Genomic DNA, 27,876 nt, shown 5'->3' with positions numbered 1-27,876 from the left:
TTTAGTCAGGCATGAAGGGAGTCACAACCTGAATGGGAGGCAAGCACACCCCCATACATGAAGTCAGAGATTCTTGAAGTACTTACAGGCACCATGCCTTTCACGCCTCCATGTTTTTGGCTCTGTCCAACGTAGCATTTTGCCACTATCAAGCCTTTAGTAAACGTTTGTCGAATGAACTTAGGCACAATCTTACTAGAAGTCAGAGGGTTGGACTCCATGAGCCGTTAATCTGTTGGAACTAGCCAGGCTGCAGGGATCATTGCTTTACAGCTGGAAAGGATTCTGTAGTTCAGCTAATCTACCCCCACCCCCCACCAAAAAAAATAACAGAGGTGAGAAAACAAAGTCCCAGAGAAAGTAAGCAACTAACTTCACACAGATCAGATTGTAACACCATGCTTCGAACCCGGGTTCTCTGGCACCAAAGCCATCACTCTTTCCACTGTACTTTGTGAGAGTAATCACCACACAAAAACTCATGACTAAGTTCTTTTAGTTTGTCACTGGGTCAGTCTTGAGTCTTAGTGTGTTCTTGCTTCCAATCAGTCTTTCTTAGGGTAGGACACCATCATCCAAAGGCAGCCCTGACTTCTAGTTCTCCTGGTCTTGCGTCTGTTCCTGTCTTGGTTCCCAACTCACCTGGGAACTTAGGCTCTTATTGCCCCATAAGCCCCTATGCCCAGTCCTCACGGCCAATCTGCTCTAGATGACCATAGCTTCCAGAGGATCTGTGTTCTTTCCTTGTCTGGAGTGCATCTGAAGACCCATCAGAGACCACCCTTCTGCTGATAGAAAGTCAAAGAGAGAGGCAAATCCTGGTTGACTACGAGAAGACCTAGTCCATCTCTCTCAGTAAGGATTAGATAGGGGCCAGGGATGTTTCCTGTCTCAAGATAGCATAGAATCCTTCTGAGGGTGATGTTTCGTGTGGAAGAAGCAGCCTTGTAAGTCCGAGCCAACCTGAGAAAATGGGTACATCATAGTGCGTAGAACGCTAGACCTGATCTCAGGAGGCCTGGATCTGAATCTTTCTCCAGGCACTTACTGGCTGTCTGACCTTGGGCATCATCAGTGAACCAAAGATGCCTAAATGGTAGGGCTAATATTTCTCCTAGTCCCAGCCTCACAGGGCTGCCATGAGGCCCAGATAAAGTCCTGGACATAAAGCACTTTACAAAATGCAACGATCTCTATCAGGACATTACTACTATACACTGTTCCAGATGTGCTAGTGTGACTCATTACCCCGACCCCCAATGTTCTTCTTTGCACTGATTCATAAATTCAGGCCTTAGAAATCATCTAGCCCTATTATATCATTTTACATATGAGAAAACTGAGGCCCAGAGAGATGAAGGGACTTGCACTAGGCCAAACCAGCCTTAAAACAGGACTAAGCAATTTATCACCTTATTAATTCAATGAAAACATGAGTAATGTTTCCACAATAAAGCATGGAAATCTTATTTCAACATGTTCCCGCCCTATCTCATGTTTTGTTTTGAAACTAAATGGTGATTTCTCCCAAGTGTTCAGCAGAGGGCAGAGTTACCTACCATATTAACACCCCCACATTCAGTGCAGCGAAACCCAGGAGAGTTACTTGTGGAAGACGGCAGAATCACAGGGTCCCCTGACTTCAGGATTATCTAGTCGTGTGGGCACACGCAGAGACACAAACCTAGTATGACTCACAAATGTTTCCTTTTTGCTTTTTAAATAAAATGTCATTGTCCAATTGGAGCACCCATGAGTCCCAAGGCCCAAACCATGACTACCCTGCTCAAACAATGTCTTAGAAGGAGACGTCTTTGGCCTGATGACAGAGGGCCAAACTCCAGTTTGGAAATCTTGAGATCTATTCTCATCCTTCTAGCCACAGAGAGTTGGGTAGGGCCTGGAAAACTGCCAAGAGTGAGGAGTAGAGATACGAGTTAACATCAGCGTGGCATTTGAAGGTTTGAAAAGTGCTTTTTAGATGTTACCTCATTTGTCACTGTCACAGCAACATCGTGAGATAGGTGACATTATTATCCCTGTTTTATTGATAAGTAAAATAGGGTCCAGCATATTTAAATGACTTGGCCAGGGTCACACAGCTAATATTTCTCTAGAAGAGTCTGACAAAACTTTCTAACTCCAAGGCTAGTATATTATCTATAATGCCACCTATAGGAAATAATCACACATTTGGGTGATTCCCTAACATCTTACAGAGGAGTTTGATTTTCAAGGTATTGAGGTGGAGGAGAGAAGAGAATTCTCCTTAATAGGCAAAGCTTTCCCTTCTAGCTAGAATTTGGAGAGAAAATATGAAAGTCTATCTATCCATCTGTGTGTGTGTGTGTGTGTGTGTGTGTGTGTGTGTGTGTGTGAGTGAGAGAGAGAGAGAGAGAGAGAGAGAGAGAGAGAGAGAGAGAGAGAGAGAGAGAGGGAGAGAGAGAGACAGAAACAGGGACACAGACAGAGATTAATTTGTATCCAACAGAAAAGCTTGGTTAAAATGTTTATGGGTAACTGAGTTCTACTCCAGTACCAATAATACACCAAGTACCAATAACCCTCCTTAGTTCCAATCATAAAAGCACATTTAGGAGTAGAAAAAATGCTGGCATGGTTGGCTATGTCTTTATCCAATGTGTTTTTTCTTTCCTTTCTTACCCTCCCGCTGCTAGTATGAAGAGGGAAAGAAGCGGAGGAAACCCAACTACAGCAGCGTTGACCTTTCTGAAGTGGAATGGGAAGACCGAGATGATGTGGTAAGTGATTTGTTTGAAGTTTCTTGTCAGGGACCTTGGCTGGTTCCCACTACCGTACCTGGCCACTGTTTTGGGAGCCTGCTCTGGAGCCCACCCAGTTGCCCCCATCAGAGAGGGGACCCAAGAGCCCTCTGCTTACTTCTGACTTTCATTGCTCAGTGGGGAGGGGCCACCCAGCACACCTCTGATTCCCAAGCCTATTGTGTTGGTGGTTTCCTTTTAACCTTTCCATAGCAGGTATTCCTCAGTCCTGACAACTGATTTAGGCTTTGCCACTATTTTAGGGGCCCATAGGAGGGTGCAGCAAACCTGCACCTCTCCTAGTTAGCTCAAATGAGCCTGGCACAACAGAGCACTCAGAGACGTTTTCAGACCGTGGCCCCGGATTTCCAGGTTATCTCCTCGTCTCTCGCTCTCTGTCAGTTTTTAATTTGTGTTTTTTCTTTGTGCTTGATCTCATTTCATTCCTCTTTCTTCCTCTGTTTCCCCTCCTCCTCCTCCTCCTCCCCACCTTAGTCTGGCGCTCCAGAGTTATTTACCTCACAGGTTTAGTCTTTGCTCCAAGGCTGTATCAAAAGCGTTCCTTATGTCCGTGACTTAACCTCTGTCAAGTCTTTTTGTTACTCCCTCAATAAATCAGATTTGTTAGGCACGGTTTGCCTTTGTGCGAATCTAGGCAGACTGTCCTTAATTAAGTCGTAACTTTCCAGGTGTTCCCATGTTCCCTTCCCTGCCCCTGCTATTTAGTTCTTGTTGCTTTTTTTCCCCCCCTCATCATACCTCAACTGCCCAAGTCACATTTTCTAGACTGCATTCTCTCACTTGTATCTTGGGTCCTTTCTTAAGTTTCTTCATTGTGTCTCTTTCTTTCTAGCCCCTCCACACCTCTGCATGTTCATGCTATCTCTCTCTTACTAAAGGGATTTTGGCTACATTTCCAGATTTATTTCTCATGCCTTTCAGAAATACGAGATGAATCTCATCTGTCCATCCCAAGAGTTTTATGTCTCTTCAAATTTTTTGCTGTGTGGACTCTGTGAGCTGGCATAAATCTATTTTCTTTCTTGTCTCTAAAACAGGCCCACTGTATCCATTTTAGACATTTACCTGCTGTCCTGCTCTCTAAGTGTCTGGTCCATTTGGAGTAGAGTTTAGATGGCATAGCTTTGTTCTTTAAAAAAATCCATTGAATTAAAAATTACGCAAGCATTTATTAAAAGCTTCTACTACGTGCCAGGCAGAAAGTGTGCTTAGTATTGAGGATTTAAAGACCAAAAAAAAAAAAAAACAAAACAGAAAAACAAAGAAAAATGATTCCTTCCTTCGCGAAGATTATATTCTATATGTTCTATAGGAAGGGAACACCATGTTAAAAGATATTACATATAACATCTATGTATGAAGTGAATGCAAAGTAATGGGGAGTAAGGTGGGAGAGATAGCTACCAATAAAGGGAATGAGGAAGGGAAAGACCTCTCAGATGGAATGGCATTTGTCTTGAGTTATAAAGGGAGCTCAGCAGGTGGAAGTGAGAAAGATAAGCATCCAGGCACAGGAGATAGTCTATTCAAAGGCTCGAAGGTGGAAGAATGCCGTATGTGGGGAAAAATGCATAGGTCAGTTTGGCTGGAATGTAGAGTGTGTGAGGAAGGGTGATGTGAACCATTTTCTTCTTCATGCATACCAATAACTTGATGCACTTTTGCATTGTCTGCATGTCTTTATACTCTTCCCTTCTTCCATTATGGTTCTCAATGAGTTCTTCTGCCTACATTGGATGTTCCATAACGTATACATTTTTTTTATCTCTTTTGATTCATCCACATCTGATCTTTCCTTTAATGTACTCCTAGTAGATCTATAATAGCCACACATCAGACTAACTGCTTCAGTGAGGTCATTTTATTTTCCATTTCTTTTATTGCTCTTTTCCCTTCATTTTCATTCTTGAGATCTCAGCACATTTCCATGTTCTTTTCTGGTGATTTTTATGTTTATTGTCAACAGGCTTCTCCATTCTTAAGTCCATTTTGGTGCTAACTGATGGAGAAGAAAAATTCAATTTTAGCTATGCTTGCCTCAAAGGGCTCCTGGCCTTGCATCTCTAAGCATGTCTGTGGCTTAGAACTAAGTTGACACTCTCATTTTTCTTTCCTGTGTTTGCAGCATGATTCCTGGGCTAGCTCCAGAAGGTTATTTATTGCTCAATTCCTTCTATCCACGGAGTGCAGGCTCACTTATGTCCAATTAGATAACATCTCTTATTGCTAATAACTCTTCGGAAAAATCATTTCGGTTTCTAGGTCATATTTTCCTTTTTTAATCAGAATCCCAGATCATCTGATCGACAAACCCCGGATCACCTAGTATCTAGATACCTAACATTATTCCTGCTGGGTGTGTCAATCATCAGAACTCCCTTATCTCTACTTTTAATCAAAATATTCCATTTCTTAGCAAATGTTCTTTTACCACTTATTGGACTTGGACACACCCTCTACCCTCCTTCTAGGAGACTTGAGCCCTGTGTTCTGCTCTTTCAAGAGGCCGATCAGCTATGCCTGCTAGACTTTGAATTTAGCCAAGCTGGGGTAGGGGGAGAGTTGGCGGGGCATAGATAGTTAAAGTGGAAGACTGTTCTCCAGAGATTTACACTAAAGAATTCCAGGATCCTTGGTGATTTCAGTGACTACGATGCCGATCACATTTGTACACTGTCAGGCAGCTGGATGTACATGCAACTTTTTGTGTATGTGTGAGCGATGATGGGAAAAAATCATTTATGTTTGATCGCAAGGGGGAAGAAGCAAAAGTGTGAGAAATAATCCAATTACATTCAAGAAATATTTATTAAGTAATTGCTATCTATAAGTTTTAAGCTTTAATACTGATGTACTAAGACTGTTGGAACCCCCTGTAAATGCCACATCCGTACAGAAGTAAATACCAGAATCTGGAGTTGTACAAAACAATTTCAAGTTGTGCTCACCTGAATCAATGGTTGAGGCTGGATCTATCCCCCTTCATGCTCTGAATGGTCTTCTGCTGAGGATAAGCAAGCTTCCTCTTGTTAAATGTTTAAAAGTGGGGGAGTTATTTCAAGAGAGAGGGAGAATTCTCTAGTAATTGGGGGATCATGAAAGGCCTCTTGAAGCAAGTGACAATTGAACTGTGATAAGTGGAGGTGAAGAAGGCATGGATTCCAGCCATGGAGACCACCTGTTCAGAGAGCAGCCTACTACCCATCTGCAAGAGCTAGCAGGCCAGTTTGGCTGGGAGTGAGAGTCCAAGGAGGGGAGAAATGGGCAAGAGGAGCCAGATTTCAGAGGGTATTTGATACCAGGCTGACGATTTTGTACTTTATCCTAGAGTCAGTGGCTCCCCACTGAGGATTTCGGAATAGGGCTGTGACACAAACAAATCCGGGCTTTAAGAATTCACCTTGGGCAGCTTTGTGGAAGATGGATTGGGTTGGCGTGACTGCCACGGGAGGGGAGAGAAGGGGACAGATGCAGGTATAAAACTCAATGAGGATGTTCACCTCAGTTCCTTAGAATCCATGCTTCTTCTGTACCACCCTGGATGTTTGTAAAAGGAAGGAAGGAGGGAAGAGAAAGGGTAAAAATGGAGAGAAGGGAAGAAGACAACAGAAAATGAAGAAAGAAGGAGGGAGGAAGGAAGGGCAGGAGGGCGAGTGAGCTAGCACTGGCATCCAACTGAGCCTCACCTCCCAGCTAATCCTAATCCCCTCTGCTGCCATGTAAGCATTTTCCTTATTCTGTCTTCAGGAGAAACTGCCAACAGCTGCTCCCCATAACTCATACTCCTTCCTTTACTTGAAGACTCTAATTAAAATCCCGCCCCAGTCTTTTCTTTTTTTGGAGTTCTATAAACCTTTCTTCCCATGGTGCATTTCCTAAATCTTTCAGCATTTTGGTAGTTCTCCCCTGGACCCTCTCCAATTTCTCCATCTCATGCTTCAGTTATGCCCCCCCACCCCAACCCAGTGCAGCCCACCCAGAACAGCCGGGCTGCAGCTGGCTGGGGAGGAGGACACTTACCACAGGTGCTTCATGCTGGAGTCTATTTTTACATCCAACTATTAGGTTCCCTCCTTCCACAGTGGCAAGCCTGTTCAGCCACTGTCTTTCCTCTCTCCCTTTCCTCAATCCTCCATCCTGGTTCTCTTAGGTCCTAGAAGGTTCTCTGCCCAATAAGGGAATCATTTCCTGCAGAGAGAAATCTGGAGTCACCTATCCTAGAGTCCTGTGGGAAGAGAGGCCATCTTGCTTTCAGCTTTGTCAACTCTCTCAACCAATGAGTAGTATGATGTTGTAGAATTTTGTGCAATCACTGCCCCCTCTCAAGTGACTGACAGGAGTTCATCAAGAGCTACATCTAGGTGAAGGCAGCCTGTTCAAGAAAAACAGGCTCAGAAGGGACCTACAGGAAGGGTGGCAGCCAGCTGGAAACTTGGTGACTTTGAAATAAGCAGATTATGTTCAGCCTTCAAGGGGTCAGCTAAGCTTCTCCAGGTTTAGCATTGTGAACAAGAGCAAGAAATTAGTCAGAGGTTCTGGGAATTCTTGGAAAAATTGTCTAATGGCCAGGTCCGGCGCAGAAGGAGGCTGAACCAGGTGGCAACCAGAGAGGCAGCCTGCTATGAATTGGTGCCAAGGCCAACTGCCTTTGGCACTGAGTTCTGCTCTACTTTGATCAGATGCTTTGATTGATGCTTGGTTCAACTCACCCAAGCTTAATTGTCCCACTTCTTTGGGGCACTCCAGGGCTGAACTTGGCCTCATAAGGACTGAGTTCAAGTCTTGGCTTTGCCATGTTTAAACCTGTGTGACCTTGGGAAAGTCTTATCACATATGTGTGCCTTAGATTTCACATCTGAAAAATGAGGCAGTCAGCCCACATGGCTGACTAGTCCTAGTTCTGGACTATTTCCACTCCAAGATAATCTTTGAGGTCTCAACAAGGTCCCTGATGTTCTTTCTCACTTGATGAGACCCCAGAGAAGGGGTGTAATGGAAGGGATGGAGCCCTGACTGAACTTGGAGCCAGGAAGAACTGAGTTTGAATTCTGACTCAGGCATTTACTAGCTTTGTGAACCTAGTCAACTCACAATGCCTCAGAGCCTGAGTTTCCTCAATGGATTTAAAAAATAAAATGTAGTCGTGCAGATCAGGTGTGATGATATACACAGAGTACTTGGAAAAACCGTGAATGGGCTATGTAAATGGGAGCTGGCATTATTCCTCAATTGGTGGTATTTGGGAAGAGAGGCAAAAAAAAAAAAAATTCCAGGCACTTTTCCCGTGGGTTCTCTGAGCCCTGTCCTGGCCTAGACGTTAGAAAAACTGGCATTAGCCCATTCAGTGGTTCCTGAAACTTAGACTCTCCAATTTTTAAAATCTATTTCCAGCAGTACTGCTTCCTCATTTAAGGGCCCTACCAGTTCCAGATGTAGGATCCTGTGATCCCATTGACAAAGTTTCCAGGTGCTTATTTTTGCTACTATCATACTCCTAAGCTCCAAACCAAATCTGAATTAACAGGGAAACTGGACCTAGTTGTGATAATTCGTTGATTATGTGATTGATTTCTAGACATGCGCATACATGTGGATGCACACACAGACATAGGCTATGGGCTATGGGTTGAGTACAGAGGGAGAGAAAGAGAAAGACACAGAGAGACATAAGCAGAGAGAGAGAGAGATAGCTGAGGGGCAGCATGCTACAGTAGGTAGAGGGCTGGTACTGGAGTCAGGAAAAATTGAGTACAAGACCTAGCTCTAACCATACTAGCTATGTGATTCTAAGTAAATCATTTACTCTCTCAGAGGTCCAAATAACCCTCTAAGATTGTAAGGAGGAGATGAATTTCCAAACTCAATTAGTGGAAGGAGTTTTCTGGTACCAATCAAAACATATGCCTGGACACCTGCCTCCCTCCTGCCCCAGCCAAGTGTGTGTATACATATATGCTATTGTACTATATATGTATATATATTAATATATGTATATATACATATGCAAGTATATTAGTGTGAATATGCATTGTGTATACTATATCATTATCAGTAATAAAAATACAATAGTGCTTTAACTTGTGAAATATTTTCCCATATATGACAATCTCTTTGCTTTTCATGACCCTCCGGGGAGGTGGGTATTGTGAAACTCGATGAGATGTAGTTTCTGGCCCAAGCACACCTCTGGGGTGGAGGAGAGCTGAGATCATAAATAACCAAGCACATCTTCTACCACTTAACACAGAAAAAGATAAACTTTGTCACAGTAAACACTGTTACTACAGGAGACTGCTTGGAGGACGGGCAAAGACCCCACTTCCAGCCATCTCCCTGGCATGCCGGTAGACTTTGGTTCTTGAAGGCTATGCCGGTGGACCATGAGCTCTGCCAAGGATTAACAAGCTATAAAGACTTCAGGGAGGATCCTGGCCCCAGATGGCATCTCATGGCCATCAAGCTGGACCCTTACTGATGGGCTCTTTGTCCACAGCAACCCAGGGAACAAAGAAAAATGCGAAACATCTTTTGAGCTTCTTGTCTCTTGCAGCCCCTTTCTCTTCCACAGTACAGTGAGGAAGGGGCAGAAAAGATGTCAGAAAGTGTGCAGAATCATGCAACTTTTAGGCGCTAGGTAAACATGAATTTTCCTGTTGATACTATCAACACAAGCCCTTCGTCCATGGATAAAGAAGTTGATTATCGTTTGATCCCCAAATTGACTAATGATTATTTTTCATTGATAACTGTTTTTGTTTTGACACATCATATGAAACCTCCAATTACTCATGGTTTTCACTTCTCAACCTCCTGGCCAAAAAAAAGGACATCTGCTGAAATCCCATTGAAGGCAGTGAATCATGTCAATATTGACATTCTTGCCATAAGTAAAACCAGAAGACAATTTCACTCTGAGTCCAAATTGGAGGATACAGGGCATGGTCCTCCAGATGGCAATGTGCTGAGTGCCTCAAGCCCCAGCATATAACAAGGTATCCTTAGAAAATTCCTCAAAGGAAATAAGACCAGGAATTAATATAAAAACAAAAACAGCAACAAAAAACAAAACAAAAACAAACAAACAAACAAAAAAAAAACCAACAGCAACTAAATGAACAAAAGGATGGCCAGCCTCAGTGCCTTGTCTTTGAGAATATTCCCAATATAGCCTTGTTTGTACAAAGTTATTTGCTTGCTCTCTCTCCCACTAAACTGGGAACTCCTTGAGAGCAGGAACCATATTTTTGCCTTCTTTGTTTCCCCAGCACTGAAACACCATTCCCAGCACGTGGTAGGTACTTAATTGTTGCTTATTGTCTTGACTATGACATGCAATTGGATGGCCATTCCTTTAAGTTAGTCCATCAGTACATGTGCCTACACTGCAGGTGGACAGTGATCTGGGCCCAGAATTGAAGAGGACGAAGAGATTGGGTTGGATATCGTTTGAGATTTTTGTGCCCCATTTTAGATGACTGGGAAAGAGTCCCTGACTTCCAAACTGCATTTCAGGATTACTATCCTGAAGATAATTGTGTGTGTGTGCGTGTGTGTCTGTGTGTGTGTGTGTCTCTGTGTGTGTCTGTGTGTGTGATGGCCTGTACATGGGGAATGGAATGACACATGGCTGATGGAAGGAGGTATAAGGTATGTCCCACACATATTGTCTAATTGGAAAGGGAATTGGATTGGCTACTACTAGAAATGCCAAGTGATGCTGCTATACCCATCAAATATGCAAAATCCCAAAGGAGATCTGTGGTACCCGTATGGAGGGTTAATAGGCAACCATAGAAAGGAAATCTCCAGACTGAGGAGGAATGGGCAGGTTGTGTGTGATCCACAGCAATGATGGAAGTCCCCATAGCCCAACTGTCACATAAGAGCAGCTGAATCATAAATTATAAAGGAGGACAAGTCCTCAGTGTCTACACAGTCTCAATGGTGCCTTGTAGTCCTCTCATTGTTGAAATCTCAGTGTCACAGAATCCAAGAAATAGCAAAGTGGGATAAAACTCAGAGGAAATCCATTCCCAAAATGACCTGTCCAAGGGTTCTCTGTAAAAAATGGCCAGTGAGTGGTCTTCTAGCCTCTGATTGAAGACACAGTTAAAAGAAAACTGCTAAGGCTTGATATGGTCCATTCTGTATTTGAATAGTTTTAGTTATTAAAGGCTAAAAGAAAAATAAACAAAACAAAACAAATTTAAAAAAAAACTACAAATCTTCCCTCTATAGCTTCTACCCATTACCTTTGATTCTGTTATCTCAGACCATGCAGAAAGAATCTAATCCTTCTTTTATATAACTCTCTAAATACTTGAACACAGCAATTATGTTCTCTCTAAATCCCTTCCTATCCTTGCTAAATATCTCCACTTCCTTCATCAATTCTTACATCATCTCCAATCCCTTGTCTTCATGACCCACTTTGGGACCCTGCAGCTTCCTCATGCCCTTCAAAAAATATAGGACCCAGTTAGGAGTGTCCTGCCAAATTTTGGAAAAAAGAAAAGAAAAAAGAAAAACCTATGCAATTTTCAAGCTCCATTGTTAACATTTTCTCTATGACTTTTTGAAGTCAAAATACCCTCAACCAAGCCCTGATCTGTAGCATTTTTCAGTTTCTGAGGTGGAAATGCTTACTGTAAATTTAAAAATTGGCCTCAAAGGTCAGTTGCTGCACAGCCTGGAATGCAGAACTGAGTGGAATAGTGGAGAAGTGGTTGGGACAGGGAAAAAGTACAGTAGAATGAACACTTTCCTTTCTCTGATCACTGAGACTCCCCAGAACAGTGTAAGATTTCATTGGCATATTGGCTTTTGTTCTTTGCTACCAAATGTTTAATACATAGTGAACTTTGTACTACTCGCCTTCTTTGGTAAAAACCTCCAGAGCTTTTGCACGCAAATTATTTCCTTGTCAAGTCATTTTCATCTTTTGTTTATGAAAGCATAGGTTCAACCCAAGCGTGTGGTTTCATCTTTTTGAGTCTAATCATTTGAAAAATTTCCATCCACAAGTGTAGCAAGTACTTTCAACTCATCTCATTGACTGAGGCCAGCGACATTTCCCTCCAAAGCATCCCAGGCTTCCCTTGAGGAATTGAGGATATCTCTTTCCTAATTATTAATTCAAGTCCCCACTCCATGTGCTCTCCCCATTTTAGATGCCAATGATTGGCTCCATAGTTCTATTTAAATCATTAACTTCAGTTAGTTTTTTATAAGAGGATATTTTTTAAAAAATACAGCAAAAATCAGAAATACAAACATTTCCCTCAGTGTCACAGGGGGTATGCTATACCACCTTTGTCTCTAGAGAGATTGGGATCAAACTGAATGCAGTGCCTGTTACAATACTGAGACCACCAAGTTCACATCCAAATAAGGCATTACTGCTAGAGCATCCACTGACTTCATTACTGCTGGGCTGTGTCCTGCAAATTCCCCCTCAGTGTGCTGGGCATCAAAGCTGGCTAGCAGACCAGAATCAGGTGCACAGTGTCTGTGTATGAAACACACCTCTCTCCAAGGCACTCCCATTACAAGTCATCACACTCGCCCTGGAAGTGTGACCCTCAACCCTTTCAAAGTGAGGAACTCCATCAACAAAGCATGCTAACTCTTTCTTATATGGATTGAGGTCATTGGTCAGTACTGTTACATACCTAAATGATTGCCTAACCTTTCCATCTCCATTTGGCCACAAGACCAGCATGCTAGACATTCTCACTTTGCTAAAATCTAGGTTAATTGTGTCCACACTATTACTTTGATCTCAATGTCTGATAACCATGTTAATAGAGACATAACTATAACTTTTTAACACGGGGCAAAAAGAAAATACTTTGGGCAAGGAGCCATCTGGGGTGCTTCCATTGAGGGGAAAAATATGCCTGCCCCAAGACAGCATCAATTTTCTCCCCTGTTGAAGTCTGATTACTGCTGAGGAGGTGGGGGCCAAGGACCAAGGGCTGTCACTGGGGAGAAGGAGAATGTTTTGGCAAGGTTCTAACAGAACCCTCTATATTTTTTTCACCATGTGCAAAAGTCTCTTTTATCCCAGCCTATTAACAGTTCTACCTGTCCAAAAAGGAAACTGATTTTAATGTTATGATCAGTCAGTAATAACTTTCAGTAATTACTACTTCCCTTTGTGCTCACAATTTGTCACTTTCATAATACTTTATAGAATTATTGTCCACAATTCAATCCAAGACTCAAGGACTGCAGGTTGAAAATTACTCCTGACCTCCCTGTCCTCCTCCTCCTCCTCCTTCTCTTTCTCCTCCTTCTCCTCCTTCTCCATGTTTCACATGACAACTAATCTATTTATGCCTAAGACATAGGATGATAGGATGATAGATTGGGATGCAAAAGGGGCCTTAAATGCCATCTAATTCAATCACCTCATTTTGTAGATGAGAAAACAAAGGCCCAGGGATCAGAAATAATCTGTCCAAATAATTTGTCACACAGATAGTACATACGTCAATTGTTAACACAGTTTATAAGACCTTTTGAAGCTACTGTCACTACCTTCAGAATCACTTTCTTATGAACATCTTATTCATAGGACTTTTTTTGTCTTCTGGAGAATATAGAGATATCTCATAAATATTGAAAATAATAGGAGAAAGAGGAAGAGAGAATAAGGAGGTGGAGGAAGAGGAGGAGGAGAAGGAAGGAAAGAAGGAAGAAAGAGAAGAGAAGAGAGGAGTAAGGGGAGAGAGAGAGAGAGAGAGAGAGAGAGAGAGAGAGAGAGAGAGAGAGAGAGAGAGAGAGAGAGAGAGAGACCCTCACACTGGTAGCCATGTGGATATAAATTGGTGTAGCAATGAGGGGATTCTTACCTCCATTTCAATATTTTAAAAATATAATTAAAGAAAAGGCTTTTTTGTATCTTTTTAAAATGGAAGCCAGGATTAGAAAGATTTTTTTTAATATGTTGGAGCTAAATGTGCGTGTGTGTGTGTGTGTGTCTGTGTGTGTCTACAAGAGAAGAGAGGTACTCATGGGGTATAAGATGGGAAGGTTGATGTCAAAAAGGAAGTTAAGGAGAATGCAGAGTGTTAAGACAGATAATTTAGCAAATTGGAGAATGTCATGTAGGAAGGCAAGAGCTGTCAAAGTCACCAGCATCTCCTAACCCTTGAGAATCTAGTGCTGAAGGAAAGCTATCTCTCTGAGGTATATTCTGCTTAGAGGAGAAATATTGGTGATTCCTTTTATCAGAATGCTTTTCCCCACTGCCGTCATTTTAAAAATATGATTAAATAATAATTAGAATCTTATAGTGTTTAAATTTTGCAAATAACTTTACATATCTTATAAAATTTGTTCCTTATTTTATTCTCACAGCAACCCCATGAAGTATACACTATTGGTATCTTCCCCAGTTTATAGCTGAGGAGAATAAGGCTAAGGGAGCTTTGTTACTTGCCCGTGGTCACACAGGCAAAAAAGCTCTGTGTCATTTTAACACACATCCAAATCCCCATTTTCCCAGCAAGTTAAAGCAGAAGACAAAGAAGGGTGGGTAAACAATCTCTATGTAAACACCCTGTGCTCAAAAAGCTGATCAATATCAAGCATTATACTTCCTCTGGAACCATTTCTCCTGAAGTTACTCAGAAGTTCTGACTTGTTCACATTTTGGCATGATGACATCATGGAATTTTCCAAGTATCTGAAATCATCTCACACTCAGCAGTAAGACTGTTTTAGTCTGAGAAGATGGAAATTTCAAAAAAGAACATATTAGGAATAAAGAACTCATTAAGAGCTTACTATATGCCAAGCTCTGTTCTAAGTGCTGGGGATACACATAGAAAAGTGAGCTGACCCTAGATCTCAAGGAGTTCCCCTTCTGATAGGGGACCCAACACACAAGGAAGGTTTCAGCTGCCAATGTGGTGGAAAGGTCCCATGGTCCTTAAGGTGATGCGCCAAAGCCGATGGTGAAGGCTCTTCTTTAATGTCATTTCAAATTATAAAATCTTATCGGTTCTGAGGTTGGACCTGTTGATAAAGCCAAGGACTTTGGTGACCAGACCTTTCTTTTCTGGATCTTCAGTAGATGAGGCTGTAGCCCATGCAAAAGCAGTCCCCAGTCTGCATCCCTCCTGAGATGGTTTCTCAGGATGATGGCAGAAGGCTGGGCTGGAAGCCTGAATGTGCCCAAATTATTGGGTTCAGAATCTGTCTCCATTGGAGCCTAAGGGGAAATGGTGGTCAAGGTGGCAGCAGTGGTTTGATTTGCCTGGCACATGCTGCCTCCTGCGTCTCCATCAGGGCCTTCGTGCTTTAGCTGGTGGCTTCCCTTCCCTCTGGGTGGCAATTAGTTGAGAGTTGGTGGGAAAGGTTAGCACCTTCTCCGCAGGAGCTGCTCCCCAAATTACAGCTCTGAGGACTGGGATGGAAGAAGGACAAGTGGTCCATCTATCTGTATGATGAGATAATAAGTGTACAATAAGTACAAATATTAAGCACCTACTACACGTCAGCCACTGTGCTAAGCACTGGAGATACAAAAAGGATGAAAGGTAGCCCCCTGCCCTCAAGGAGCTCACAAGCTAATGGGGGTACCAAACTGTCAGTATCTTTTAAGGCCTTCCATACTCTGTTTTCCACCTACCTTTCCAGTTTTATTATGTATTTCTCTCCAAAAATAGTTAAAAATTAGAGAGCAGGGCATCTCAAGCTGACTTCAATACTAAGACAAAGAGGAAGCCCTTGGCATTTTTTTTTATCAGCTATTGAGTCAGCCATTTACAGATGGATGAGAACTTAGAGGTCATCTTATTGAACCTCCTCATTTTACAGGTTTGAGCACCCGAGGAGACTGGGCACATTTGTCCTTATCATTTGTTTCTCCCTAACTCCATGCCCAGCTCTCTAGTCATTGAATCAATCTGTAGGTTTCTAGGACCTTCATGTGGTCACTGATACATCTCTATCCTCTTCCCTCTGGATTTTGGGATGGGTGGTCCTCTGAGCCCTCCTGCTCTTCTCATCTTTGGCACCACTGGCACTGAATCTACAAAGTCCCAGAATGGAAATCACAGGATGGCAAACTGAGATTTGGAAGAGGTCTTAGAGGTCATCTAGTCTGACCTCCCAATTTTGTAGAGGAGGAAAATGAGTTTCAAAGGGGTTTAATGACTTCCCCCATGTCTCATAAGCAGAAAGCATCCAAGCTGAGATTCCTCTAACTCTTGACACTGGGCTCCATAACAGAGAGAATGCTAGATTTTGAGTCAGTGGTCCTGTATTCAAATCCAAGCTCTCATTCTTACCAATTGGGTGACCATGGGTTAGATGATAAATCTTACTGAAACTCAGTTTCTTCATCTGCAAAATGGGGATAAATCAACTTGTATTCCCTTGATGAAACATAATGTGCTGCTATAGAAAATATGAGTTATTTTCATTATGAAGTGGGAACAGAAACTAAGATTCCCCCTCAGTGCTGCATAGAGGAGCTAACTCAATGCTTCCATAGAAAAGGACCTATTGGAGTGCTCAGGTGAAGACCAGAAATTCTCATTCCTTTAAGCAGAAGGACCATGTGACTCCCCTGCTCAATATTCCAGTTTCCTGTTATCTTTAAAAAAATGGAAACTTCACACTAACCTTGAATCAAATACAAACCTCTTTGTTTGGCAGGTAAACTCTCTCCCAACCTGGCCCCCACCTACCTTTTCCAGGCTTCTTACACCTTAATCTCCTTTATGAACTCTGTCGTCCAGTCACATTGGCCTTCTTCCCATTTCTCACACATCACACTCTATCTCCGGTCTCTGTGATTTTGCCCAAGCTGTGCCCCGTGCCTGGAATGTCCTTCCTCCTCAGCTACATGTCTAAGAATCCCCAACCTCCTCCAAGGTTCCATTCAAACATGATCTCCCATATGAGACTGTTCCTGATGGCCCCAGCTGTTAGTCCTTCCTCTGACTCCACCCTCGCCCTGCAAATGAATTTTAATTTAGCTTACTTATTACATTTTACATATATATTTTATGGGCACTGATATTTCCTTTGACACACTATAAGCTGCTTGAAGGCAGGCATGTGTTTTTTTGGTCTTTTTATCCCCAGTACCTAGAACAGCTCTTTACACATAGTAGTTGCTTAAAAAAGCTTCTCAATGGATTCATTGATACCACCTACCCCCCACCCCCAGCCCTCCTTCTCCTTGTGTTAAGTGTTGGCACCTCCAGTGGACAGTCTAACTCCTGACCCACATTTCATAGACTCTGAAGATTCCTATCCAGAATTTTTACTAAAGTTTCCCCTTGCCTTGGAGAGAATTTGGGACCTGGCAGAATAATTCATTACCTTTGATGATTTTTTCCCCTTCTCCCCAAGTAGCTGAGATAAATTCTATCTTATGATTATCAGAGCCTCTCCCTCAGCCTCTCTGGCTTCCCCTGCCAGTCCTAGATGAGATTGTGAAGCCCTCTCCCACTTTTATACCTGAGAGCCCCAGGAACCCCCTTCCCCAGGCCCCACTTTGGGATACACTGACTTAGTGGAAACAACGGAGCAGTCCCAGAGCCCTGTGAGAGCTGCAATGCTGCTGGGGGGCTCATTTTCCCAAGGCCCCCACATTGGCTTGAGATGGTGAGCTCTGGCAAGACTGGAGGGTTCTTGAGGGATTCTCCGCCTTGCATGGGGGCGGTGGCAGGGGAAGACCCTGAGTAACTGAAGGGGGTAGGAAGGAGGAGGGAGAAATGAAAACCATGTTAAAGAGAAATGCAGCGGTTCTGAGGAGTTAGAAAGTAGACTGTTAATTAGGACCAGCTCTCTGTGTCCAAAACCACAAAAATTAAAATGAGAAAATATTTCCAGAATTGCCCATATTATGTTATGTGTGTATACATGTATATGCACCCATATATATACGGGAGAAAGAGAGAGAGAGACAGAGAGAGAGACAGAGAGAGACAGAGAGAGAGACAGAGAGAGGCAGAGAGAGAGAATAAAATCCATGTTTTATTTTATACATGCCTCCTCCAGAGTGGGGAAAAGTGCTCTTTTGCTTCCTTTCTCGGAGACATAGAACGTTAACTCTGATCTTGACGAACAGAATTTAGTGAGCCAGTTCAATAGGCCAGAGTGAACCTGAGACTCTCCAAAAGGAAAAAATCAAATGAAGGCAGGGCCAAGTGGGGTGAGGCCTGCTGGCTGGCTCCCCAGTGCCCTGCTCCTTTCTCCCGCCTGCTGCGTGCTGCGGAGGAGTTTTCCGCTGGGGCCTCCGTCTGCACATCCTTCATCCTGTCTGTGGCCCTCCTTGGAATTCTTTGAAAGGTCACATGTTATTGGAAGGAGTCATCCATTGAGGGGCCCTCCAGGAGGGGTGGGTGGGCAGCTCCTGTATGTGAGCCAGAGAACGCAGAAGGGCTAGCAAGCTGGCCATCCGCATTTAGCAAAGAAAGAGTTAAAACAGACTCTTTTTTTCTTTCATTGCTGTTCTTTTCCTCACCCACTGTGCAGAGTTACTTGGTATCTACCTCGTATCATGCTTTGATAAATACAAAGGCCAGTATATAGTGCTTTAAGACTTTCAAAGTGCTTTGCATGTATAAACTCATTTGATCTACACACCAACCCTGTGAGTTAGGATATTTTTTAGGATATCCATTTTAAGGATAAGGAAATAGGCTAAGACAGGTTAAGTGACTTGACCAGGGTGACAATGCCAGTGTATCTGAGGCAAGATATAAACTCTGGTCTTTCTGACCCTGACTCAGGTATTCTGCTCTCAAAAAACTAATATTCTGGGGCAGCTAGGTGGCACAGTGGGTAGAGCACTGGCCCTGGAGTCAGGAGGACCTGAGTTCAAATGCGGCCTCAGACACATAAGCATTAATACCTACTAGCTGTGTGACCCTGGGCAAGTCACTTAACTCCATTGCCTAGCAAAACAAAACAAAACAAAACCTAACATTCTACTTGGAGGTGGAGAGGACAGTGTAACATGCACAAAAATAAACACAAAGTAATATGGTAGTAGTTGGGCTTTAGGCTTAGGATAACTAATATGAACAAGTGGGGGAATCTGGAAATGCCCCTGCTCCGTGAGGGGTTTTAGTTGGTGAATGCAGTTTGACTTATGAACTCATGTTTTATGAACCTGATGTTTCAAAACTTAAGTTTTACTTATCACAGTCCCATCAGAAACTCATCAGCATGGTCAGGGCCTTTCTGGAAGGTTCCATAAGGACCACAGCTTATATGTGGACGTCATTGATTGATTAAGCCTTCCTTGTGTTGGGGGGGAGAGTGGGATATTGATGTTTGTGAGATCCCAAGTCTGAGCACAGCAGACTCACTACTAACCCAAATTGAAGACCTGTTATTTTTCTACTTCTTGGGAATCCCAGTCTGGCCCCTTCATCAAACATGGGGCAGACAATGAGGAGACTGGATTCTATGACAATTGAGAGAAGTAATAATGCAAATCTATTCCCTTCTTTTAGCTCAGAAATGCCATGGTGAATCGGAAGACGGGGAAATTTTCCATGGAGGTCAAGAAGACAGTGGACAAAGGGGTACACTTTCTAAAACATTCTTCCAGCCTCATTTAAAGACAACCACTGGGCAAAATTAACTTTGAAGTTACTATCTGGAATAAATCTCTCTGACTGGGGTCATTTTTCTCTTGTCTGTATTTATCTCCAAAAAGATTCCTAGAGTACCATTAACCTTATACATATTGTGTCGATTTATTTAATGTTTTTATTTTCTGGAAAACACACTTGGCAGATTAACACTATTTTCTTTTCTCTATGACTTTTTTTTCCTTTGATCTAGAAACGGGTTTTGGTGATGACAAATGACTACTATTACACTGACATCAGGGGCACGCCTTTCAGGTAGAGCCTACCATGATACCTGGCCATTTCATCAGCCCATCAGTTGTGTTTGTACAAAAGCTGCTGCCATCCACCGAATTCATCAGCCAGAGATGATAAAGTAGCCTGTCAAAAGGCTGAACAGAGCCAAGGAGGGGGCTTTCCCATGATGCTCCTGGGGTTTTTCCAGAATTGGAAAGATGGTCCGCAAAATCCCAGGGCAACTGACTCTTTTGGCCATGACTTTCCATCCCATTCCTGAGCACATGGTTTTGGTGAATTCCATTGAGTACCGGGGCTGGGGACACAAGGGAGGAAAGGCATTGTAAGTGTCCAAGGGTCCCTGGGGGTCTTCACCATTTAACTTCTCCATACCTAATGAGTTACCTTTTATCTTTTTATCTCCTTAACCTATGGACATAATCTCTCTAGTCCCCTATAATTCTTTTATTTTCATTTTTGGAACTGTCCTTTCTTTCCTCAACTAACTCAAAATCATGTTTCCATTAGCAATAATAGTGAAAATGGCATAGTTTTATTGCACAATATCATGCTTCTAACAGTTTTTTTGGTAATTGAAATACTCTCTTCCCCATATTTTCATCTTCTGATAAACTAATGATCTGTATCCTTTTCTTAAAATGTGACCAGTTAAGCTCTTTTATGATTCTGATCTTTAGTGTGTTGGTGTTTAAGGAACAGAAAATGTTGATTAATGATAGTCTTCTCTGAGAAGTACAGCTCATTCTATTTACAACGAGGGGTATTCTGAAGGATCACTAGTATGTTCTATTTGGAACTCAGATCTTAGACAATATCTGACTTCTGGACCTTATGAATTAGTAAGGGGATCCTCCAAGTGAGAAAGCTATTTTAAAAATGGTCTTAATTTGGATAATCCCAAAAGAGAATTACTATTAAATTAAATGAGAATAGGAGAGAGATTAATATATATATATATATATGTATTGTCACAAAGAAATGATATGGTTTATGAGATTCTTGATCAATCCCAGATAGAACTGGAAATTTGGGCTTTTGTTCCTGAGAAGGCATCCCTCCCCACCCTACCCCCTGCACCGCAGTCTAGTGTCTGTAGGTATAATCAGACTTGTTACTTACTAGAAATATCAGGTGCATGAGATTGAAGCAAAGATCAGAAGCACCTTAGTACAACACACAAGGGTTGGACACCAGCAAAGGGAGCATGTGTCTTCTCCTTTTCTGGAAGTTTGAGCTGTTGACCACACCTCTTAGAAGCGCACACACACACACACACACGCACACACATACACACACACACACACACAGAGCAGCCAATTGTTGCTGGCACTTCCCCTCAGAATTGGTTTTCAAGAAACAGTGATTGAACTCAAGAATCCCAAGTCCTAATCAAGAATGTTTCTTTTCTTTTTCTGAATAAACTCTTCTGTAAATTGTTTAGAGAACATTAAATGAGAGTGTGAAAATGGAAAAGAAAAATGCTAACATTCAAGCCTCTTCCAACCAGGGCCTAACCTCAAGATCTGCTCTATTTCTCTGCACAGTTTAGGTGTGGCTCTCTCTAGGGGACACGGGAAATATTTCTTCAGAGGGAATGTAACCATAGAAGAAGGTAAGGTCCTTCCTCTTTTGTCTTCCTACTTCTTTGGTATCATAATGAGACTGGGGTGGGAGCGTGGGCGTGAGGGGCAAGAGGGCTAGCTAGACCTTGCTGCTTTCCCCACTTCATCACTGTTGTTCAGGGCTAGGTCGCTCACTTCACTGGACATTTAGAAGGCAACAATTCCAACTGCCTCATTTCACATAGGAGGTTCAGAAAAATTAAATAACTTACTCAAGGCAGCAGAGGTGGCAAGAAGAAGGGCAACTCAAAGCTTGATTCTCCGCCTCCAGAACGAAGTGCTCTTTCCATTGGGCCTTCCGTGGCTGCCAGGAGTCACTTGGACTCCTGCACCCCAGACTAGTGTCTGTAGGTATAATCATTAACTAGAGATGCAAATCTCAGGATTGGTAGTGCTTGGAGATCCCTTGATATGCCCTACAGAAAGGCAATGAATTTCAATGGCCCTGCCACAAGCTTGCTTCATGATCTTGGGCAAATTATGTCACCTCTCTGGTCTTCCTTGATGATTTTCTCTCTGTAAGTGGATGTGTCTACATATGAGGTCATTATGAGATATCACTAAAACATCCAGTTAGTCTGAAGGCCATAGATCCTGGCAAGAGAACCAGGTAAGTCCTTGACCTAGATCAAATGTTGTGACTCTCCAGAAGATGTGCAGAGAGGAAAGGAGGAAGCATTACCAACTTTGTTATGGATAAAAAATAATAATGATGATGATGATGGTAACAGTAATAGGTGGTATTTGTATAGTGCTTTAAGATTTACAAAGCACTTTACAACTATTACCTCTTTATCCTCATAACAATCCTGGTTCTCTATTATTATCCTCATTTATAGACAAAGAAATTGAGATAGACAAAAGTTAAATGATTTGCCCAAGGTCACATGGTTTCTGAGGCAGGATTTGAACTCATGTCTTCGTGATTCCAGGTCCAGCACTCCATCTTAACTGGATAGATCATTTGAATTATGAGAATGAGGAGGAGGAGGGTAAGAGACATCCCATTTTTGAGGACACAGAGCTGATTTCCGAGTCAGGTCAACCTGGATTCCAGTCCTGACTGAGACTCAGTTATTCTCTCAAGTGCCCCAGGCAACTCACTAAGGCAAGAACTTGCAGAAAAAGTGCCAATATGCATTAGGGAAGGGAGTTTCCTCACTTGAGAGGTCCCTATTTTCATGAAACCATAGGTATAGACCAAAACAATAAAGCTGATTGAGATCTTAACTTCCCCAATTGTATAGTTGCTTTAAGGTTTGTGAAATACTTTCCATATATTATCTTATTTGAACCTTACAACAATCCTTTCAGGTAAAGATACTCATCATGACCCTTTATAGATGGGAAAATGAGGACAAGAGAGGTTAAATGACTTGCCCAGGATGTTACATATAGGGTTTGAGGCAATATCTGGATCAAGGCCTTCTATCCACCCTAACCCAAGAAGTCATTAATGAATGTTTGACTACCAAGAGATAATAATGATAGTGAACATCAGCAGTTCCATTTTGAAGCACTTTAAGTTTTGCAAAACTTTTTCACATAAATATAATACTAGAAAAAAAGAAAAAAAAAACCAAATAAACAATGTTACTTTGCAATGAGCAAATCATGCCAGACCAGTTTCGATAGTTTCCAGTAATTGCTAGAATGTATGTCTATTTCAGTATCATATTGTATTTCTACACTGTGAATCATTTTCATTAACATGGCATTCAAAAGAGCTAATGCCATCCTAGGTCACCATAACAGCCTACAATGTTCAAAACAAGCGAAGTGATAGTTCTGTTATAGTCTGCCCTGGTTAGACCACATCTGGATCTCCAAGTTCAATCCTGGCAACCACATTTTAGGAAAGATGTTGATGAGCTGGAAATATGCCTTTTTAAGTTTGGCAGATGACATGAAGCAGGGAGTAATCACCAATCTAGACAAAAGAAATGGAATATAAAGAGGTTTTGACAGATTCTAACATTGAGCTAAATCTAACAAGATGATTTTCAATAAATATCAATGCAAAGTCCTACAGGGGCTCAAAAAATCAATAAACAGGAATGGAGAAGGCTTGCTAGTCAACAACTTTTAAGGAAAAGATCTGAGAGTTTTAGTGTATTCTATGCCCAATGTGAGCCAAGAGCTTTCTCTGTTGACCCCAAATTGGAAGATGTTCTCAGGCTACCCAGATAGGTCTTGTGACTAGAATGGTAGTCCCTCTGTACCCTGCCCTGGTAGAACATTCTGTTCTAGGAACCACGTTGTAAGAAGGCCACTGTCCAACTGGAGCATATCCAGAGAAGAACAATGAAGATAGGGAAGGGATTAGTGGTGATGTCATAGGAGGATCAGTGGAAGGATCTGGGGATGCTTAAGCAGGAGAATAAAAGTCTGGGTGGGAAGTGGATTTGGGAATGAGTAATAGTTGTTTTTAAGTATTTAGAAGGCTGTCATGCGCAAGACGCATTAGAGCTGCCTTGCTTAGTCTCACAAGGTGGAATAATAAATAATGGACAGAAGCTGCAGAGAGTCCTATTTCAGTTTGTTACAGAGAAGAATTCTCTGACATGAAGAGCTACCCAAATACACAGTGAATTGCTTGGGGAAATAGTGATTCCCCAATCTTGAGAGGTATACTAACAATGGCTAGATACCCATTCATCAAAAACATTGAGGCATAGAAGCCCATGGGATTTTTAGTATAATAATAGGTCTACATGACCTACAACACTCTTTCCAACTCTCATTCTGTGTGTCCTTAATTCTATTACCAGGTTTATTAAGGAACCCAAACCAACTGCATATTTATTAATTAATTAAAACAAGTATTAATTTAAAGAACTAGGCCATTTACTGTGGAGATAGAAGATTCTAGAAGGATAGTGGGATTATATATTTAGAACTGAAAGGGAACTCAGAGACTTTGGAGTCTCACTCCCTCATTTTAACCAGTGAATAAATTGAATCCCAAGGATTTCAAACAACTATCTAAGGTCGCCCAGTTAGGAGCAGAGCTTAGATGTGAACATAGATTCTCCGCCTCTGAAGCTTGTGCTATTGACATTTGATAATGGTCTTCATGTATCTGGAAGATTGTCATGTGGAAGACACAGTAAACCTGTTTTTCTTGGCCCCAGAAAGCACAATCAAGAGCAATGGTTTGAATTACAGGGATACAGATTAAGGTTTGATATCAGGGAACACTTCTTGAAAATTAGACCTGACCAGGAAGTCTAATGGGCTGTCCATTGGCAAGTGAGTTTGCTCTAATTGAATCTATTTTGGTTCCAAATTTTCTCCCTTCCTCCCTCCCCACCCACCCTCATCGATAAGGCAAGCAACTAAATATAGGTTGTATATGTACAGTTATATAAAACACTTCCATAGCAGACATGCTGTGAAAAACTAATTGAATCTATTTTGGATAAGGCTAGAAGGCCACTTGCTGGGGATGGTAGATTAATTTTCACTCAGGTCAGAGCTGGGAACTCTGAGGCCCCTTCCAATTCTGGCATTCTGTGGATCTGTTTCTTTTCACGAAAAGATGTGAACACAGACAGGTAAAAATATTTTTTCACTTTCTCTGTGGCTAAAGAGACCCATCCAAAAGGTATTCATGCAGGCAGCCTAGAGTTGTTGACTCTTACTAATTGGTGACAGAAGCTCCTTCCTGGGCCATGTGCATGTTCCAGGCAAAGGGCTTTGGCAAGGATCATCAAGAGAGTAGTCAATGGCCATTATTATGGGGTTCTAGTTTGTCATTAGGCAATATTTTCTTGGTGATGTGGGAGCCCAGGCCTATAGAGGTGAAAATAGGTGAAAATAGACAAAGTGCAACTGAAGACACCCAAATGAGACCCACCCACCCCACCCCAAAAATCATTGCCTTGGGGAAGAAGTGTTCCCAAATGAGAAATGAGAAGAAAAGCCCCAGATAATCCCAGTGAGTCAATAAGCATTTATTAATTTATGCGCCAGGCACTGCACCAAGTACTAGGGATATAAAAAGAGGCAAAAGATAATCCCTACCCTCAGGAAGTTTATAATCTAATGGATATATACAAGCAAATGAATATATACAAAAAAGTTACATACGGGATGATTAGGAAATGATTAAGAGAGGAAAGGCACTAGAATTAAGAGGCGTTGGGAAAGACTTCCAGTAGAAGGTAGGATTTTGGCTAGGATTTTAAAGAATCCAGAGACACCAGGAGGTGAGGGAGAGTATTCCGACCATGAGGGCAGCCAGAGAAAATGTCCAGAGCCAAGAGAGGGGGTGTCTTGTTCATGTTGTTTGAGGAACAGACAAGAGACCAATGTCAGGATTTTATATTTGATCCTGGAGGTGCTAAGGAGTCACTGGATTGTATTGAGCAGACAGGTGACCTAGTTGGACTTGCCCTTTGGCAAGATCGACTGGAGTGGGGAAAGATTTGAGACAGCAGCTCCTGCAAGAGTCCGGATGTGAGGTGATGAAGGGATGTCCCAGGTGAGTGGCTGTGTCAGAGGGGACAAGGGGGCATATTAGAGAAATGTTACAGAAGTGAAACCAGCAGGCTTTGGGATTATATTAGATATGGGGGATTAAAGATAGTGAGAAGTAGAGAATGACACCAGCTTGTGAACCTGGGGAATGGGAAGATGGTGGTGCCCTCAAGAGATATAGGGAAGTTTGGAAGGGGAGAGGGTTTCAGGAGAAAGCTAGTGAATTCAGTTTTGGACATACTGAGTTTAATATTCTATAGAACATCCAGCTCAAGCTGTCTAGAAGGCAGTTGGAGATGTGAGATTGGAGGTCAGCAAAGAGATTAGGGCTAGATAAGCAGATTGGAGAACCATCACCAGTCTCACACTGTCCTTGATGTAGTAGGTAAATGCTAGGGAGTTGCCCCAGACACGGAGAAGTAAGATACATATCCAGTGTCACACAGCCAGTGCATATCAGGACTTGAGCCCTGGTCTTCCTGGTTACTTCAACCTATTACTTCAAGCTTTACCATGAAGTTGGTAATCCCATATCCAGCCACTGGGACCTAGCCACAAAATCAAGTTTCTTGGACAGTATTGCCCAAGACTTCAGTAAGTTTTTCAATCTAAAAGGCAGATTGCCAATTAAAAAATCAAGTGTTTTTCAGAAGGCACTGAGTGACATCACCAGGTCACAGTGACATCAACTGGACTAAATGCCTTCTTCTGGACTCGGAATAATGTTGTGCATTCTTTCTTCTGTCCAGATGTCCCATCTGGATTTCTGTGTGTTCCCTACAAACTCAGTTCAACATGAAAACAAAACAAAACAAAACAATATTCAATTCAATTGAACAAACATTCAAAATGCAACTGCCTCCTACTGTACAAACAAGGCTCATCCTATTGAGCAGTATATGCCTCTCAATCAAACAGGATCAATGGACAATGAATCAAAGGGGCCCAGAGCTGAATTAGAAGAGATGGAACTGGGTTACCTTGATGAAACTACCAAGATCTTTTACACACCCCCAAGCTCTCTATAAAAGCAAAGATCTATTTTTTTAAATATCAGCTTCCTATGGGTCTTGCAGCATGGCAGTGACAGACTAGAACACTCTCTGAAGAATTAAAACAAATATCATCCAAAGGGCAGAGGAGAAGTGGTGAGCATGATCAGGCTGTACCATCTAACCAATGGCAAAAATGACCAAAAAATGACAAATGGTAGAGATGGCCAAAGGAACAGACACACTGATGCTTTGTTGTTGGACAAGCGGATGGATTAAGCCATTCTATAAAGCAATTTGGAAGTTTACTCACACACACAAAATGTTACTAAATAGTGCATGTCCTTTGACCCAGCTATACAAATGATAGGCCTATACCCCAAAGAGATAAAAATAATAAGAAAGAGTTCTGCATGTACAAAAATATTTATATCAGATCTTTTTGTGCTGGTGAAAAACCCTGCCAACTAAGGAGATGCCCATCAATTGAGGAATGGATGGTTAAATTGTGGTCTATGAATGTGATGGAATCCTATTGCGCTGTGAAATAATAAGCTATTTCAAAAAGACTTAGAAAAACTTTTGTGAACTGATCCTGAAGGAAGAGAGCAGAACCAGGAGAACAATTCATAATATAACTTCATGTTATAGAAACAAACAATTTCTCAGACTTTTATAAACAGTTGAAGACCAAAATGAGCAAAACCAGGAGAACAATTTATACATTAAAGACAAAAATCTGTGAAAGCTATAATTGATCAATGCAAAGACCATGATTGCAGAGGTGAAAGAATGAAACAAACTCTCCACTTCATGACAGATAGGTGATAGATTTAGGGGATAGAAGGAGACATGCATTTTGAACATGGCCAATGAGGGAATTTGTTTTGCTTAACTATGCACATGTGTTACAAATATTTGTTCTTCTTCTTGTTCTTCTTCTTGTTCTTCTTCTTCTTCTTCTTCTTCTTCTTCTTCTTCTTCTTCTTCTTCTTCTCCTTCTCCTCCTTCTCCTTCTCCTCCTTCTCCTCCTTCTCCTCCTCCTTCTCCTCCTTTTTCTTTTCCTTCTTCTTCTTCTTCTTCTTCTTCTTCTTCTTCTTCTTCTTCTTCT

The 27,876-nt window shown here is 42.0% G+C and overlaps 1 protein-coding gene across 1 annotated transcript in view; it reads left to right on the top strand.

The window, feature by feature from the left end:
- Positions 1–27,876, top strand: part of CACNA2D3 (calcium voltage-gated channel auxiliary subunit alpha2delta 3) — a 1,008,438-nt gene that overhangs the window by 779,411 nt on the left and 201,151 nt on the right. Inside the window, exons 18-21 of the mRNA XM_027835883.1 lie at positions 2,679–2,762; positions 19,292–19,363; positions 19,626–19,687; positions 21,214–21,281. Of these exons, the coding sequence (XP_027691684.1) occupies positions 2,679–2,762; positions 19,292–19,363; positions 19,626–19,687; positions 21,214–21,281 (286 nt within the window). The remainder of the gene's footprint in view (positions 1–2,678; positions 2,763–19,291; positions 19,364–19,625; positions 19,688–21,213; positions 21,282–27,876) is intronic.

The sequence above is a fragment of the Vombatus ursinus genome, unplaced genomic scaffold (genome assembly GCF_900497805.2).
Source record: "Vombatus ursinus unplaced genomic scaffold, bare-nosed wombat genome assembly UNPS02014817.1, whole genome shotgun sequence".
Lineage (NCBI taxonomy): Eukaryota > Metazoa > Chordata > Mammalia > Diprotodontia > Vombatidae > Vombatus > Vombatus ursinus.
The sequence above is the reverse complement of the archived record's forward strand: the minus strand, read 5'-3'. Positions and strand labels throughout refer to the sequence as shown.